Source organism: Pyxicephalus adspersus, chromosome 2, assembly GCF_032062135.1.
Source record: "Pyxicephalus adspersus chromosome 2, UCB_Pads_2.0, whole genome shotgun sequence".
Taxonomy (NCBI): Eukaryota; Metazoa; Chordata; class Amphibia; order Anura; family Pyxicephalidae; genus Pyxicephalus; species Pyxicephalus adspersus.
Genome location: NC_092859.1, coordinates 18,964,349 through 18,981,224, shown reverse-complemented (window position 1 = coordinate 18,981,224; position 16,876 = coordinate 18,964,349). Strand labels below are relative to the sequence as shown.

General features: G+C 42.9%; 1 protein-coding gene across 2 annotated transcripts; it reads left to right on the top strand.

The window, feature by feature from the left end:
* The first annotated feature begins 2,129 nt into the window (after nucleotides 1–2,129).
* On the top strand, nucleotides 2,130–15,384 carry VDAC3 (voltage dependent anion channel 3). Of its 2 annotated transcripts, none has more exons than XM_072399800.1 (9): nucleotides 2,130–2,221; nucleotides 8,439–8,509; nucleotides 9,174–9,223; nucleotides 10,559–10,711; nucleotides 10,808–10,860; nucleotides 11,451–11,678; nucleotides 11,785–11,935; nucleotides 13,579–13,636; nucleotides 14,613–15,384. In XM_072399800.1, the coding sequence occupies exons 2-9, from the start codon at nucleotides 8,443–8,445 to the stop codon at nucleotides 14,702–14,704; spliced, it is 852 nt and encodes a 283-aa protein (XP_072255901.1). In that variant the 5' UTR covers nucleotides 2,130–2,221; nucleotides 8,439–8,442; the 3' UTR covers nucleotides 14,705–15,384. The 2 variants fall into 2 exon arrangements, with proteins under 2 accessions (XP_072255901.1, XP_072255902.1); XM_072399801.1 differs by lacking the exon at nucleotides 2,130–2,221 and adding an exon at nucleotides 2,926–3,090.
* Nucleotides 15,385–16,876: the final 1,492 nt, after the last annotated feature.

Genomic DNA, 16,876 nt, shown 5'->3' with positions numbered 1-16,876 from the left:
AAAGCAACATACACCATCAGCAGTTTCCCATGATCAAAGTAATGTGAACTACCTCGGTCATATGTCACTACCACTATCCAAGGACAATTTTCAGGGGAAGCCAACCTAACTGCATGTATTGTGATGTGAGAGGCAAGCCATACAAACTCCATGCAGATAGTAGTCCTGGCTCATATTCACACCTGGGACCCAGTGCTGCAAAAGTAATAGTGCTCGCCGCTGAGCTACCCTGCTGTTTTGATGTAAATTATAACATTATTATTTGTGAAAGTGGGCTGAAAACTTTGCTTTTACTGTGGATTGCCTAGCTCCTTTGTTTTGTGCTGTGTCACCTCTGGGGTTGATTCACCCAATGTTTTGTCTTGGTGGGCATTGGCCAGCAGGGCAGAAAGTGAGGGAAATTGCAATCTTGACCTTTATCACCAAAAAATCATCCACTCAAGACCACCTTGCACCTGCTTCCAATGTTATTTTCACCTTAAGGGTACTGATATCAGCCAGACAGGTTTATGTATTTAATAAATCCAATGCAGCTTGTTATGTGCTGCTGCAGAAGGTCATATCAATGGCTGGTTTGTCTGCTTTAATATTCCAATGATGCTTGCAAACAATAATCGTTTCCTTTTTAAAGTATTTTAGGTTGGTCTTCTGCATAGAGGCAACTATGCATGACATCAAGAGACAGCAAATGGCAAAAGAGTTCAAAAAAAGGGATTAAAGAGTTATGCTTAAAAGAAGGTATCTAGTACCCAATATCGCATTGCATTATTGCAACACATTTTTATGCATCAAGCATGTTAGGATTAATTCTAAATTAAAGACTCTATGATACTCCATGGGCCTGATTTACCGGTAATAAAGCTCTCCAAGACTGGGGAAGATAGACTATCATATGGGAACCTGGGTGATCCAGGAAACCTGGAATGGATTTCATAAAAATCATTTGTGGTTAGTTGGCAAGTGTTTTCTATCCTGGACCAGATCCATTCCAGGTTTGCTGGATCGCCCAGTTTCTCCCATGATAGTCTATGTTCCTCCAGTCTTACCCAATGTATTGTGCATCAATATGAGACCTACAACCTACAACTACAATCTCAAGCGTTAACCTATTTACATAATTACAATACTTTTTAGGTCTTTTAAAGCACTGGTCACCAACCAGAGGTCCACAATAAAATGTGGACATTATCTGCTATTTTTATGTTTTATTAAAAATAAAACAAAAATATTATTCTAATGAATTCTTATATTCTGAATGACAATTTCCACCTCTATATTGCACTAAATTCACAAACTGTACTAGTGATGGGAAAACAATGGAGGGGCAGCGTGATGTCAGTGTAGTGTTAAGTTGTATGAGGCAACCGTTGCCGAGCCGTACGCTTCAGTATTGTTTCCACCATTACAACAGTCACCCCACTCCGCCAATACCGATTCTCATCCCATTGTTTTATTTTATTTGTTTATTTGTCAGATGCTCTTTTAGGTAAGTATGACCTTAGCTGTGTATTTTCTATAACTGTTATATTTAATGGCATCAAATAGTTTGACTTTGATAACTATCACTTCTTGTTTGGTCTTAGATTCGAATGAAATAAACCCATAATGAGAGAGAGAAAGCAAACTAGTATTTTTGCATTTCTTTAGTAATACCAAAGATAATGCAACTAATTATAATAGTAACAATAGTAATACTTCAGATAACCGATCAATGAATCAGAGCCGCCACAGTCCTTGTCAGCACCATTAGGCTAGGTACACACTTCCAAAAATTATTGTTAGAAAATGAACGATTACGACCGATCAATGATTATGCACCATTATACTTGAACAATCATATTGTGCACAATACTGTACATGCTGTAACGATACGAAAATATAATCCACAAACAGTGTCCACACGCTAGATACAATCGTTTGAACGATGCAGGAAGTGACATGTAAAGGTGAAAGTATATTGCAGAAACATGCACGATCACTGAAATTAGATGAACGATAGGTAGCCCCTCTATTTCACACGCGGGACTCTATGATTACTAAATTATTTTTGCAGCGGGCCGTGCAGTCCTCCAGCCCTTAGTTTAGCCAATGAGGTGAGCTTGCGGCTAACCGCTAGCGCTTGGGGGCGTGGCTGGGTGTGTCATGTGGTCCTACAGTAGTGTTGGGGTATTCGCGCATGCGCCTGACTCTTAGAGACGCAGAGACCTTCAGCTGGGGACAGGTGACAGGGACTGGGTTGTTCGTGGTGGGTGACCGGGAGGGGGTAAATGTCTGTCATGTGGTGGGCTCTGGGCAGCCAGTGGAGGGGGTAAAATAACCATAACATTATGTCTATGCTGAAACTTGTGGTCCTGTCACAGCTGTCAAGGCTGAAGGATGCCTCAGTTGTCATGGAGGACTGGGCCTGGGAGTACATAGCTGGGGGCTACGAGAGGATAAGAAGGGGCCACAGATCAGGCATAGGATGTACTAAGGGGCCCCTTGCAGGCCTTGTAGGGTGGGAGAAGGACAATGGCCTGTCATTGAGGAGGGGGCACTGGGCTCTATTGTACAATGCTAAAGAATATGTCAGTGCTTTATACAACATAATAATGGTGGAGGATATTACACGGTATATGGGAGTGGTCAGGGTCATCCTCCATGGCCGGAGAGTAAGAATGACCCTGAGTCAATGCAATCATCTTTTATATTGTAGGAATGTTCCATGTACAGAGCTGGGGGGGGGGGGATGCTCTATGAAATCTGCACCTTTACCTAAGCCTTTAGTGATTCCAATAATGAATATTGGGGCCCCTAAACTAGTATATAAGGGGCCCTCATTAATACATGCTCATTAATGTATTACTGAAAAATTGTAGCATTGCTGGTTGTGGTCTCATCTTTGCTGTAGGGGGCACATGGCAAGAATCAGGATTTCTGAGCAGGAGAACTGCTAATGACTGTCCTGCTGGTGGCGCCCTATAAGTTGCATCTTGGGTCGTCATCTGCTGTGGCTGGACAAGCTTCATGGCGAATTTCAGATCTACAGAGAAATGCTGAGTTGCAGATCTACAGAGAAATGCTGTAGTTCCACCGAGCTCCAGCACACTGGTGGGTGCAGCCAGAGCCTCTTGTCTAAAAGTTCCAGCAATACAAAAGTCAAGCACCTTTGATTGAGGCCTGGTATAAAAGGACCCCCTTATCCCACCACCCGTGGGTGCAGCCACCCCATTTAGCAGGGGGCGTGGCATCCTGAACGTCTATGTTCAGCTGCTGCAGATCCTGAAGATAAGGATCCAGGGCGCCACCTACTGGACAGGTAAGTATATTGCTACTTTGCAGGCAGGTGGGCTTTTTACATTCTCGAGTTTAGAAACCGCTAACGGCATTTTTAAAATCTGGAATTTAAATTCTGAACAAAGGTAAAGTTTTAACGCTGCAGGCCTATTTTGAAATATTGATATTTACCTCTGGATATAGTTTTATTATGTTTGGGTGCAAGTGACAGCTGAGTGTGGGATCTGAGCGGACTGCTGCTTCTCTGAACTCATGCTGATAACATACGCTGTCTTCCAGCACCTAACTAGGTATTGTTAAGTAAGGTAGTCCCCGCGTTAGGGACACCCAACATACAGACGACTCCTAGATACAAACGGGACTTCCCTGCTCGCTAATGTGCAGGACAGAGGCTTGGTAGGGGGGGCTTTGCATGACTTACAGAAGAAATCTTTTGCTAAACACTGCTGAGGTTGTGGCTGATCTTAGGGGGTGAGCTCTTTCTGCGGCCTCTTTAAGCTGTCTAATAATATGTTCAGACAAACATCTGTCCTAATTGCATTTATTAAAATAATGTACTTGTTCTGACTTGCATACAAATTTAACCTAAGAACAAACCTAGAGTCCCTATCAAGAATGTAACCGGGGGACTACCTGTAACCATAACAGAATCAAACAGAGCCCTGTAGTTGTGCATATTGGTGTCAGCTAGAGGGCGCTGTAGTGTTATGTACACATAGGAGACAACCTGCTGATACCATAAATCTGCCATCTTTGTTTTTACCCGGGTATATTAGAAGTAAAGTAACTGTCCATGAAAAACAGAAAGAAAAGGTTGGTGCGTTGCCATTCAGAATGGATGCATTTTGTTTATAACGTGGGATCAGGCAGCAACTGTAAGACCTCTGACCTCATGATGACCTGTGCTAGATGTCCACTACTCTTAATTTTATTTTCCATTGATATTACAATCATAATAAATGAATCCTTGTGATTGACTTACCATCATATCTATCCATCATATTTATTGTGACACCAGAAGTGGTTTTAGCTTCAATATGATCGGATAACCGATTGAATAAAAACTGATGGCCATTGAATTTGTTTTAGTTGATTTGATGGGTGCCTTATCGATCCAAAACATAACCATGTATAGCTAGCTCGAATCAGAATGAAAAATTATTTGATTAAACATTTTATTGCAAAAGGATTGTAATGCATCTGAAATTTGGGTTGAGTTAAAACAATGGGGGCATTGAAAAAATATTCCTATACAAGAATCCAGAGTTTGGATTGAGTCTACATTGATGCCGTGCTGATGTGTTTGGCTCTTATATACCCGCATTGGATTGGTATGTCTGGATACAGCTGCATCCTGATTGGCTGATGAGTGTAAGTAGGAGGGGCTTGTCATTTGTATTTTAGGTTTGGATGGCGGTACACAGTGATGGAGTCTGGGAAATAATGCTCAGCTGTGTGTAACAAGGTTTATTGGTAATTCAGCATATTTTTTATTATTTTTGTAACAGTATGTATATAGTGGCAACATATTTCACTGTTGATTAAATAGGGCTTGCAAATGACAGATACAAACAGCGACACAGGAGTAGGGGAGGACCCTGCCCCGAAGAGCTTACATTCTAAGAGGTGGGGGAAGTAACACACAATAGGAGGGGAGATATGGAATGGTGGGAAGTAGTGAGGGTTATTTACACACAGAGGAAGTCAGCCAGGCAGAGCCGATAATGGAATTTAGGTCTGCACAGGACAAGTAGAATCTCTGTACAATATCTGGAGTTATTGAGGGGTGTGGAGGTGGTTAGCATTTCCCAGCTTTTCCCATCTCTATAGACGTCAATATTAAAGCGTGCAGGGTCTTCTTCATTCCACAATGTAAAGTCATCTATGTAATGCAAAGGTTATTGGGTGTGGAGGGCAGCATAGATTTAAGCAGAACCTATCCCAGCTGTCACATGGGGTCAGTTAGTACGCTCATACTGACTGGGATGACAGTGACTTGTGGTCATGTGACTCTCCACAGACTTAGCCAGGTCTGAATCACCGGCAGTGGAAAATATGTCCGCGTCCCTGCTAATATTATTCCCCTTCACTATCTCTACTGACGCCCAGTACACAAATCTGAGCATTAATTCCTGGTATAAGATAAGCCCGGTCACTCGCTGACTTTCACTGGGACTTCAGTGGTTTTATGTCTTCCGTCAGCCTCGTCACTATTCACTTTAGAGATCTGAATGTTCACTACTCTATTTCTGCCTTTGTTTCATCATAACTGTTCTAAGAGTAAATCTTCCAAAAGTGACGCTTGTTCCAGTGACTGCCGTCTTGGGGGAGATTTCTCGCGCATGGAAAAATGTCTCTTCATTCCTTGTTTTGTTTACAGCAGAGGAAAATTCACCGCCACAGTGTTCAACCCAGAAATGTTTTTAAGCTGCAGGGTTCTCCCCAGGCACCTTTAGCTGGGCGCACCACCCGGCACTTTTCAGCACCCACCCGCCTGTTTTTGGGTGGTTACCAAAGAGTTTGGTCACAAGACGGGCTGCTACCCGGCTTAAAAAGAATTCTGGGTTGAGCACTGAGCTGGTTAGGAAGAAGCTGTAGGCGGGTGGCATCCTCTGTATTGTGACCCAACTCATCATAACCTTCCAAAAAAAGCCAGGTGGCTATTGAAAAGTGCCAAATGGTGCGCCCAGCTAAAAGGAGCTGGGGAGAACACTGCACCTGATAGACAGGGTTTATAGATAACACCCCAACCACCACCACAAACACTCTTCTTTCTACCCCTCAATAGCCACTCACAAGGCTCCAAGGAGAACACTCAGCTGAACTTTTAAATCTGGATGGATCAAATCTCTTGTTGTGGACAGAAATGTCTGTGCGTGTCTATAAATTGTCCCCCTTGTGTCAGCAAAACGGCACCTAACTGCCCAGTCATGGACTCCACAAGAGTTCTGAAGGAGTCCGGTTGTATCTGTCACCAAGATATTCGGAGCGGATGTGTTAGATCATGTGACCTTCTTCCTATGGTCCGTCATCGTGGTCTCCGACTGGTCTGCATGACATGCAGACATGCATGGCCAGCATTATAGTTTTCAGCAATTTGTCTGAAAAGAAGGACCAGATAGGAGCTAGTCCTCCACCCCGCTCTCCTCTAAGCGTCTCATTCAGCTTTGGATGCTCATATTGCAGGTTGTCCTTCCTTGGACCCTTCATACTGGGAATACAGAAGGTCTGACATGTAGGAGATGCTCTGACCCAGTCATTAAGCTGTAGTTTATCCAAAGTCACTCCAATCCTTACACTTACATATCACCTACAAGAACAACCCGGGGGATATGGGTGGGATATCCCACCTCATGACATTAAAACCGGATATACAATATTCATTCCTTCACCTGTCAGTGATTTTATTGCTTGCTCTAACAGATCTTTGTATAAAAATTGGCAGAATATTACAATATGTCTTGCTGTAAATAGCGATTACCTAGTGGGTTGGGTTGGGTTTAAACAGCACGGCTCATGTCACTTCGCTGAGTATGGTGGAGCATTGGAGGAATTGGAATATGATTGAATCACAAGTGCCGCGTAGAACTGCCGCCTAGTGTTCTAGGGGCCATGTTTGCTGGCTGCCCTCCCCAACCAATCCTTACATCACATCTTGTATGCAAATCCGCATTGCTAATTAAAAAAAAAAAACATACGGTCCAACGTTGCAATATACCATTCACTTTACATTCATTCAGCTATTCTTTTTTGTCAAATGTTGCTTTAAAGAATAAACATTGTTACCTTGTTGCCCACAGTAAACTTGTTATAGGCAGCCTAGGCAGACGTTTCAGAGGTGTGAATGGTAAATGAGGCCATATTTGCTCTGTGCCGATTTGTGCAAATATGTACTGTATGCCTGCTGTGTGGACTCTGATCTTTTAAATGGATTGAATCATCAAAAAATAAGAAGCTTACCCCAGACTATCTCCTGTGGGGAGGAGGGATAACATATCTGTACAATGGCAGCCGTCTTCTGTCACGCGGTCATGTGACCGCAGCTTTACGCACCTTTACATGGCCAGCTAAGCTGATTCATCACATGGGAAATATTTTTTGGCTCATCATGTGTTAATCAGACAAAGGCTTCTTTTTTTGCGTGCATGGTAGGGGGAAGACGCAGAATGATCGTTGCTCGGTGGGAACAGGTTTTTTCGGTTAGATACTTAATAGGTGCGGCCTTTTGTCGTCCTGGTATAGAGTTCCCTATGCTATGGTTTGCTGTTAGGCAATGATTGTTTTGGCAAATGACCAATGGTTATAGTAAATTAAAACTACAGCCAGTCAGAAAAATTGACTGAGCCTTCAGGGTTTCCTTCAGTGCAGTCAGGATTTATAATAAATCTGATCTTCTTATGCTTTTTGTTTAACTGGAGCAAGGTAAAATCTCCTTTGCTACAGCGATCAGTCGGCTCATGGCTTTCACACACAAAGAAGCACTACATTTCTCCCATTGTCCATAACACCCCCTAATACCCAACAATTCACCAATTAACAGCACTGGTATTTTTAATATACTGTATTTATAAAGCAGCGCTGTACATTAATTAGCGTTTGCAAATGATGAACAGATACAAACAATGACGCAGGAGGTTGTCCTTCCTTCAGCCTATATTTGCCACAGTGGTGTAGAGCAGCGGTCACCAACTGGTGGTCCGTGATAAAATAATGGTGGTCTGCGGCTCTGTCCCCCATATAGACACAATCCTCCCGCTCTCTCTTTTGTTGCATCCATAGCCCTGCGCTACTGTCCCTCGGAATTTAGCAAGCAGGTCTGAGCTTGCGATGGGAAAGTAAGCGGGTTCTGGCATCATGACATCACTCTGGGGGAAGTTTCTTACCCTTTGAGTGACACACAGCTCCCCGCGCATGTGCGGTCCATAAGGTCGGAAAGGTTGGCGACCACTGATGTAGAGGGTCATCCATAGAAACCACATCATCCAATGGGGGGCCTACGGTGCAGAAACAGTACCGGGGCAGGGTTACTTTAAATGCAGTTAGTCCTGTTTTCTTTTTGGGTTTGGCCTTTTTTTGTTATTTTAATGGGGGATCAGGTTCATGAAAAGGCTTATATGCAGGTAAATAGAAATGTAAATAATAACTATTGTTTCTTTCCACAGAGCCATGGCTGTACCACCCAACTACGCAGACCTGGGCAAGGCAGCCCGTGATGTTTTCAATAAAGGCTATGGTAAGTCTTTGTCATTGGAAGTGTATACACACACCACACACTGGTATACACATGAAAAGATAAAGGTATTGCCATTGATGGCTAGATGTCCTGTTAAGATCGAGTTTAAAGAAAAAAAGGTTCTAATGCATGTGCACACTTTCCCATTTTGTTCAGCGGTGTCATAGCTGTGTGCTGAGTTGGCATATAATGCCCAAAATAGAGCTGGTGCTTTTTACTGTGGTAAGTTCATTTCAAGGCCCTGTTCATTTCAGTGGCAGTCCATAAAAACTCATGTAAGATTTGTTTTCAGCATTTTATAGCACATGACCCCTCCTTGGCAAACTCTGAATATTGGCAACAAAAAAATTGCAAAAAAATTATTTAGAACATATTTCAACACAAAGGCGTATTATTGGCCAATAACATCCTGCCTGTGTATAAACGCAAGTGTATTGCAGAGATGTACAAAATAAACTCTAATTGTTGCCTTGACATACATTGTAAATGCATACGTACATGTGCTCATGCCCACCTAGAATCTTTCAGTGATGTATAACTGAGCCATGAAGCTGCAGTGACCAGCTCATCAGATTGTAATGTTTGTTAGGTATTGCAAGAAACATGATTTTTTTTGTGTGGTAACACAGGAAATGTGATGGATTTCTTTTTTTTTTTTTTTTAGGGTTTGGCCTTGTAAAGTTGGAGCTGAAGACAAAGTCCTCTAGTGGGGTTGTAAGTAGATGATGATGATGTTTATAAACCGTTTTATGTACATCTAATATTATGTTAAATTTGTGGTACTTCTCTGCCTTTCCATGCTGCCTGGAAAATCTACAGATGGTAAGAGAAAACAACTGAGATTTAGGATATTGTTATCTCATTTTACATATCGCCCCTTTGTCTGCTACCTTTCCACATGTATTCATGTGCCCACTCTGATATCTTCTTCCTACCTTTGTGCATTGAGTGCTGGGTAAAGAATGCAGTGGTGACCTTCTTTATTTGACATGACATGGGGACATCTCTGAGACAAATATGGGCCACCATACTTACTAGTCCATCCCCTTGTACTGCTCTGTACAGCTTAGTATCCTAGATGTTGTCTGCGAACTTAGCAAACTGTGAAACTATAGTCAGCCTGCTCATTCCTAGTGGTGGTGCATACAAGGATCTCTCACAATTGGTGAATTTAGAAATAAGGAATTAACTGCTCACACAGAATTGCAGTGTAGAGAATAAGCTACAAGCAGGTGTAAGGGTGAAAAAAAAAAAGCCATCGAGTTTAACCTCAATGAAATAAATATAATAATCAACCATCATATTCCAAATAAAAACCTATATGAACGATTTCATCCAGAGTGAAGCAAAAAAAAAAAAAAAAAACCTTATGTACATACTTCTGTTTTCTCCATCTGATTCCTAAAGGCAGAATGTTTCCTGGGTCCCTGGTCTCCACTTTCATTCCCATTTGTATTCTGTGAGCCATTGGAGATGAGTATGGTGTTGTGCTGTCCTCTTTTGGTTCTCTTTAGTTTTTAAACAACTGACAGCTGCAGGACATGATTGAGGAAGCAGTAGAGAGACCCATCCTTGTCTTCCTTGCACTGACATGTTCCTGCCTCTGATCAGTCACTGGTCACAGACACCGGGTCTTTACACTGATACCTAACATCAGCAGGACACATAATAGGCCATCATGCGGAGCCCCACTCCGGCCTTCCAAGGATAGCATATATTTTGCAGCCATATTGATGACTTCATGGGGCGCACTACACGTCACTTTTCAGTAACTACCCGCCTGTTTTTGGGTGGTTACTGTTGAGTTGGGTCACAATACAGGGCCTACAATTTCTTCTCACCCAGCTTAAAAAATAGTTTCAGCTTCAACATTCCCACCAGACATTGCTTTGATGTCCCCTATTTGTTTTTTGGAAAAATGTGACATAAGGCTGCGTTATATTAGGTGGTGCACTGTCTTCAAATATCAGACTGTACAATAGGTAAAAGTGCAAAAAAGAATGGAGGTTAGTCACAAGTAACATTGGCTCTATCTTGTTGTGTTTCTAGGAGTTCACCAGCAGTGGCTCTTCAAACACAGACACAGGTAAGGCATCAGGCAACTTGGAAACCAAGTACAAGCTTGCAGAGGCTGGAATCACCTTTACCCAGAAATGGAACACAGACAACACCCTGGGAACTGAGGTGTCCCTGGAAGACAAGGTGAGCTACTTTGCTTTTATCTATGGAGGGGACAAGGAATAGATTAGGATTACAACGGGTTAATGACATCCCTGCCTTTTGTTTGTATGTATACAGTTGGCTAAGGGTCTGAAGCTGGCGCTGGATACTACATTCGTACCAAATACTGGGTGAGTAGTGGCATCTTTTCTAAGACCGCATCATCATAGGTATGTATCCAGATTTTTGGCTGCTATGGTCAGCAAAAGGAGGTCTTGGTTTTGGCGCTGATAAATGATCCTGCTATAGGGTCTCCTGTGATCTGCTGAATCCCTTTCAGATTTATTTAGGTCCAATTATTCCTTTAGATCAGAATTAAAAATCTGCCTGTCTGTACTATCCCTAAGTGTCTAAACATTTGTCCCTCGTATATTACTATTGTATTATAGAAGGAAAGATGGAAATGCTGGGATCACAAAATTAAATGTTCTCCCTTCGGATTGGTTACTGCACGAGGGTTCATGTATTTACTTTAGTGACTTTTTGAACTGCAGTGGTTGTTTGTCACCTCAGGACCAGAGAGCAGGCATTTTGGTAGCTGATATAAAATAAATGCTGCTTCTTGTTTTCCTTTGTGTTGAGGATAAAAATGGCTTTTCTAGTTTTTAGTGACAAGACTAAAAATTATTGGGAATTATGTATTTGAGGCCGATGATGTCTTGATCAATACCATTTTGTTGCAGGTGATGAGCAATAAATGTTCCTGTTCTTTGTGTTGCAGCAAGAAGAGTGCTAAGCTGAAGACCTCCTATAAGAGGGACTATGCCAATCTGGGATGTGATGTGGACCTGGACATGGCCGGTCCTACCATCACTGGCTGGGGAGTCCTGGGATACCAAGGTTGGCTGGCTGGCTATCAGATGTCATTTGACACGGCCAAATCCAGATTGGCACAGAATAACTTTGCCCTGGGCTACATGGCAGGAGACTTCCAACTGCATACAAATGTGTGAGTGTTATAATGCGGCTGGGTGTCTCCATACACTGAAAACGTGCGTTGTATAATGATGTAATATCTGTGTCGGATAACATTCTCTTGGTTCCTACTCTCCTAGAAATGACGGCACTGAGTTAGGGGGATCTATCTATCAGAAGGTCAATAAGAACGTGGAGACCTCTGTGAGCTTGGCATGGAGTGCAGGAAGCAACAACACACGCTTTGGCATTGGAGCCAAGTACCATCTGGATTCAAACACCACCCTCTCTGTAAGTTAGATGGTTACTTGGTGTGGGTGCTGACACGCCTCATAATCCTTTACACTTATACAGTTGACATGTCTGGAATGTAACTCTGTGGTGTCTTAACTACCGGACTTCATGTTTATTGTAGTTGTTGCCCAAGCAGTCAATAATAGATTTGGTTTGGTAATGGGTGGGTGCAGCCATTGAACTCTTTAACAGTCTGTGGGGTTTTTCCATCATTGTAAATTTCCCAGAAACATTTTTACTTTATTTCTTTGGCTGGGGTGTAGTTTAGTAACTGCTTTTCCAGCACAAGCCTCCAAGATCTCAATTCTGTCTTTACACATTTGACTGTGGCAGTCTTTTCTTGGTTTTATACCAAGCTGATGTATCACAGGATTATATAATAATAAAAATATACATCTTTACCTAACCTAGAGCCATTACCTGACCTGATGGTGACAGCCTTGATCATTCCTTCCCATTGACTCTATTGGAGCTATTAGCAATGGCTCTGAGGCAGCATTTAAGCACTGAGGATGTCACTGTTGCCAGGAATTGGTCAGTACCTGAGTTAAAGAGGAACTAAACTCAAAAGTACCCCATAACATAAAAAATTCACTTACCTACAATCCCACAGGGCATTCTGATCCATCTGGAGGTCTCTTCAATCAGGTCTTGCCTGGTCCCGGCATCTGTCTTCGGGCTGGCACTCTGGACGCTGCCATCTTCTCCTCTTTTTCCTGGTTCCTCCTTCTATGTCACCCGACCCAGATGCGAGATCAGGAGATGTAGATGGGAAAAAAACTTGCCGATCTCACTGCCCATGAACTGCAACTGGCCTGCCGCTGCATTGAAATAGCGCCGCTACTACAATTCCCGGCATCACTTGCGTCTATAGACCAGCTGGCTCTCTGCCTATGTGTGGCCCCACATTGGACTGTAATATAGACGCATGTAATGCCCGGAATTGTAGAAGCGGTGCTATTTCAATGAAGAGGGAGTTCCAGTGGCAGGCCGCTCATAAGATTTAGCCTCGCATTGGCCATGTCTGGCATTTTCAGCACTCCCCTCAGCTACACGTGGGAGGCTTTTGGAGGTACAGGGGCTTCCTGGCGACCCATGGCCTTGTGTCATATAGCGGTGTCTCAGGCTGTGCGTAGCCTGCTGTTATCCAAGTGATGCCGGTTGTGATCACATCAAGGTTTTATATCTAATGAGAAGGAAAAACTTCCTCAATTTTTTCAATAAATTTCAAGGTTTTTAATTTTGGCCCTCTGTGTATTTGAGTTTGACACCACTGGCCTAGGTGATCGAGAGTTAGGGGCCGGTGCTACAAAAAAAAAAAAAAAAGGCTTGTTTACCCTTTTATCTAAAGTGAAAATTCTGAGCTTAGGTATGCTTTAGGCTACTTACACAGGGGAGATAATAGTGAAAATGTGATGTGTACAGTGGTTCCCCCGATGTCACTGCTGGGAAGTCCTTTGGAGAAGAGCACAGTGGGGTGCCGCTCCTTCTTCCTCACCCATCCCCCTCTCCATAGAACAGAATCATGTGTGTACATCGATCGTTTATTCATCTGTCAGTGGAAACTTGTCCATTTAAAACTGTTTTCCCCCCGCTTTGTCAATATTATTAGTAATAACCCAATTGTGTTTCTTTTCTAGGCCAAAGTTAACAATGCCAGTCTGATTGGAGTGGGCTACTCACAGACTCTGCGGCCTGGTATGTACCTGCTTTTCTTGTATATTGATGATGATAATATAAATATTTATTTTCTTATATTTTCCTTTTATGTTACTAGAAAATTAACTTCTCAAGGAAAGCCAATTACCTAGCTCAGCCCCTCTCACCTCACACAGCATAGCCCTAATATGTGCTGGCCAAGCTCCTCTGCCCTTCTTGCCTAACTTTCTATATAGATACTGGGTAAGGAGCAGAGCAGAATACTTTAAGTGTCGCTTGAGTGACAGCTCTAAGACATGGCTTTCAGCAGCAGTCTCAGGGCTGTTGGATTTCTAAACAAGGGCAGCACAGTGGCTTGGTGGCTTTGCAGAGCTAGATCCCAGGTTTGAATCCCAGCCAGGACACTATCTGCATGGAGTTTGCAGGTTCTCCCCGTATTTGTGTGGGTTTCCTCCCACATCCCAAGAACATGCAGTTAGTTTAAATGACCTTAGACTGTGGTAATGACAGATGCCTATGTTAGGGACATTAGATTGTGAGCCCCTTTGAGGTACAGCTAGTGACATGAGTATGGATGTTGTACAGCATTGCATAGTATGTTAGTGTTATATAAAAAATGGATAATATTAATAAATGGATAATATTACCTTTTTATGTAAGTGCTATGCCTAAAATATGTAATAAGCTTTTGATTGGGTTTTAAAATCATACAAGTAGAGGTTCCTGCATGTCTCTTCCTTTTAGGCTCCTGAGTGCTCCAAATAACCCTGGGGTTCTCTCTATACAGATAGTGGTTTTGCTGCAGAAACTGAAATTTTGATTACTGGGTGGTTACTTTTCACTTTATATAATACAAAGAATACACTTTGATGTCAGATTTCACCATCACTTAGCACTGCATCACCCAGTGGTAATAAAAGGCCAGAGATTGGAGGGAAGGAGTGCTGTCTGACACTCGGTGCAGTAATGTGTCCTTAACAGATTTCTATTTCATCTGTTTTTTTTCTATGTTCAGGTGTCAAGCTGACCATCTCTGCTCTGATCAACGGGAAGAACTTTAGTGCCGGAGGTCACAAGGCCGGCTTAGGCTTTGAGCTGGAAGCATAAGGCGGTGTATGGTGCTGTGTGAAGATCCTGGAGCCCCAGCCCCTCCTCCCACCAGAGATGACCACAAACCAAATGTGATTCCGCTCGCACAGAGCATGAGATGTACGAGTAGTGCCAACACCCCCTCTATCTCCAGAAGCTGTGTGCGGAGGTTGTGGAGCAGTGTTACCCTTCTCACGGGGGTAATGCTGCTCCAAGTTTGCCACCTCGACATCCTTCTCTGACAATGTGAGATGTAGAAATGGCCATAAATCACCTGACTTCCCCTAGGGAATTAGACAGGTTCTCTTCAGTAGCTCTGTAGAGATCACAATTTACCCCATTCCTCCGATCTGTATTTCAGCAGTGTCAGGCTGGTATTTTCAATTATACACTACAGTCGAGTCTAAGAACCCATTTTCATAGTTCCCAGTATATTCTATGTAGGCGTTGAGCTAGTTGTCTGGTTGCAGTAGGCAGATCTTGCCCCCCCCATCCCTGTAGTTGCTTTTATATGGACGCACTTTGTCCTGGGCAAGGCAGGAATTCAGGCCAGGGTCCTGTCTGTCTATAGCAATGACAATGCTGCTCACCCGACTACACTTCCAGTAATGCACACCCCATTGTCAAGAGTGTTATCATGGCGTTATTTAATATTTGAGATATTGTAATAAAGATGGCCACCTGCACATTGGAAAATCTGTCTACGGTCAGTGGCTTGTGTTTGTGTCTGAAAAGATTTTTTGCCCCCACTCTTCCCCAATAATTGTGTTTTAGCAGAGCTTCCCAAAGACCAGAAAATGTATTTCCTCAGGGATAAAAGGTGGAGAAAGTTTGCTCTAGAACTATATATCTGTTATCTCAGACTCCTATGTGAAGGGTCTTCCAGATATCAGGGTAAGGGTTTTGTACATTGCATAGTTATTTACAGTGACCTGATTTATTAAAGCTCTTCAAGGCTGGAGAGTATACACTTTTATCAGTAAAGCTGGGTGATCCAGCAAACCTGGAATGAATTTCTTAAAAGTCATTTGCTAGAAAATATTTTCAATCCTGGACCAGTTCAATTCCAGGTTTGCTAGATCACCCAGCTTCACTGATGAAAGTGTATCCTCTCCAGCCTTGGAGAGCTTTAATAAATAGGGGACAGTGACTTCAGAAAGTATTCAGACGCCTTTGCTTTTTTTTTTCAATTTTGTTATGTTGCAGCCTGATGCTACATTCATTTACATTTTTATCCCATTCTACACTCAGTACGCCATAATGACAAAATGAAAACAGAGTTTTAGACAAGTAGATGTATTAAAAAGGAAAAAAAGTAAGTATCAATTTTACATAAGTAAAGGCTTTTTGCAACAACACTTGAAATTTAGCTCAGGGGCCCTCCCACTTCTCGTAGTTGCTGCTGAGAGGTTTCTGCACCTTGATGGTAAATTAAATTGATTGGATGTGATTTGGGAAGGCTTACACACCTCTCTAAAAAGGCCTCAGAGGTGACCATGTAAATCAGAGCAAAAACCAAGCCATGAGGCCAAATGAGCTCCGGGACAGGATTGTTGCACTGGGGAAGGCTACATATAACAAATTCTGCTGCACTGAAGGTTCTCAGGAGCTCAGTGGCCTCCATATTTTTCAGATGGAAGAAGTTTGGCACAACCAGGACTCTTCCAAGAGCCGAACTGAGCAATCTAGGGCCTTAGTGAAAGAGGTGACCAAAAACCTGATGGTCACCTGACTGAGATCCTGTGTGGAGATGGGACTAAGTTCCAGAAGAAGAAACCTAACTGCAGCCCTCCACCCATCTGGGCTTTATAGCAGAGTCACCAAGTGGAAGCCAGACACAGCTCATCACGTGCCCAGTGCCATCCTAACAGTGAAGCATGGTGGTGGCATCATGCTGTGGGCTGTTTTCAGTAGCAAGGACTCAAACCCTGACCAGTTTTTAGGGAAATCAGAATCCTTAATGAAGACGTGTTCGCAGTGCTCAGGACCTTAGACTGGTTGGAACCTTCCAACATGACAATGACCCAAAACACAAAGGGATGACAAGAGCGGAGTGGCTTAGGGACAACTCTGAGTGGCCCAGCCTTGAATCCTACTGAACATCTCTGGAGAGACCTGAAAAATTAATGTTCACTGTCAGTCCCCATCCAATCTGACTGAGCTTGGGAGGATTTGTAAAGAACGGCAGAA

Bases quoted from the DNA above. Each gene is read 5' to 3' on its own strand.
- VDAC3 (XM_072399800.1), top strand. From the start codon at position 8,443: ATGGCTGTACCACCCAACTACGCAGACCTGGGCAAGGCAGCCCGTGAT. The intron at 10,712-10,807 runs GTGAGCTACTTT...GTATGTATACAG, and splicing joins AGGTGTCCCTGGAAGACAAG to TTGGCTAAGGGTCTGAAGCT. The intron at 11,679-11,784 runs GTGAGTGTTATA...CTACTCTCCTAG, and splicing joins TTCCAACTGCATACAAATGT to AAATGACGGCACTGAGTTAG.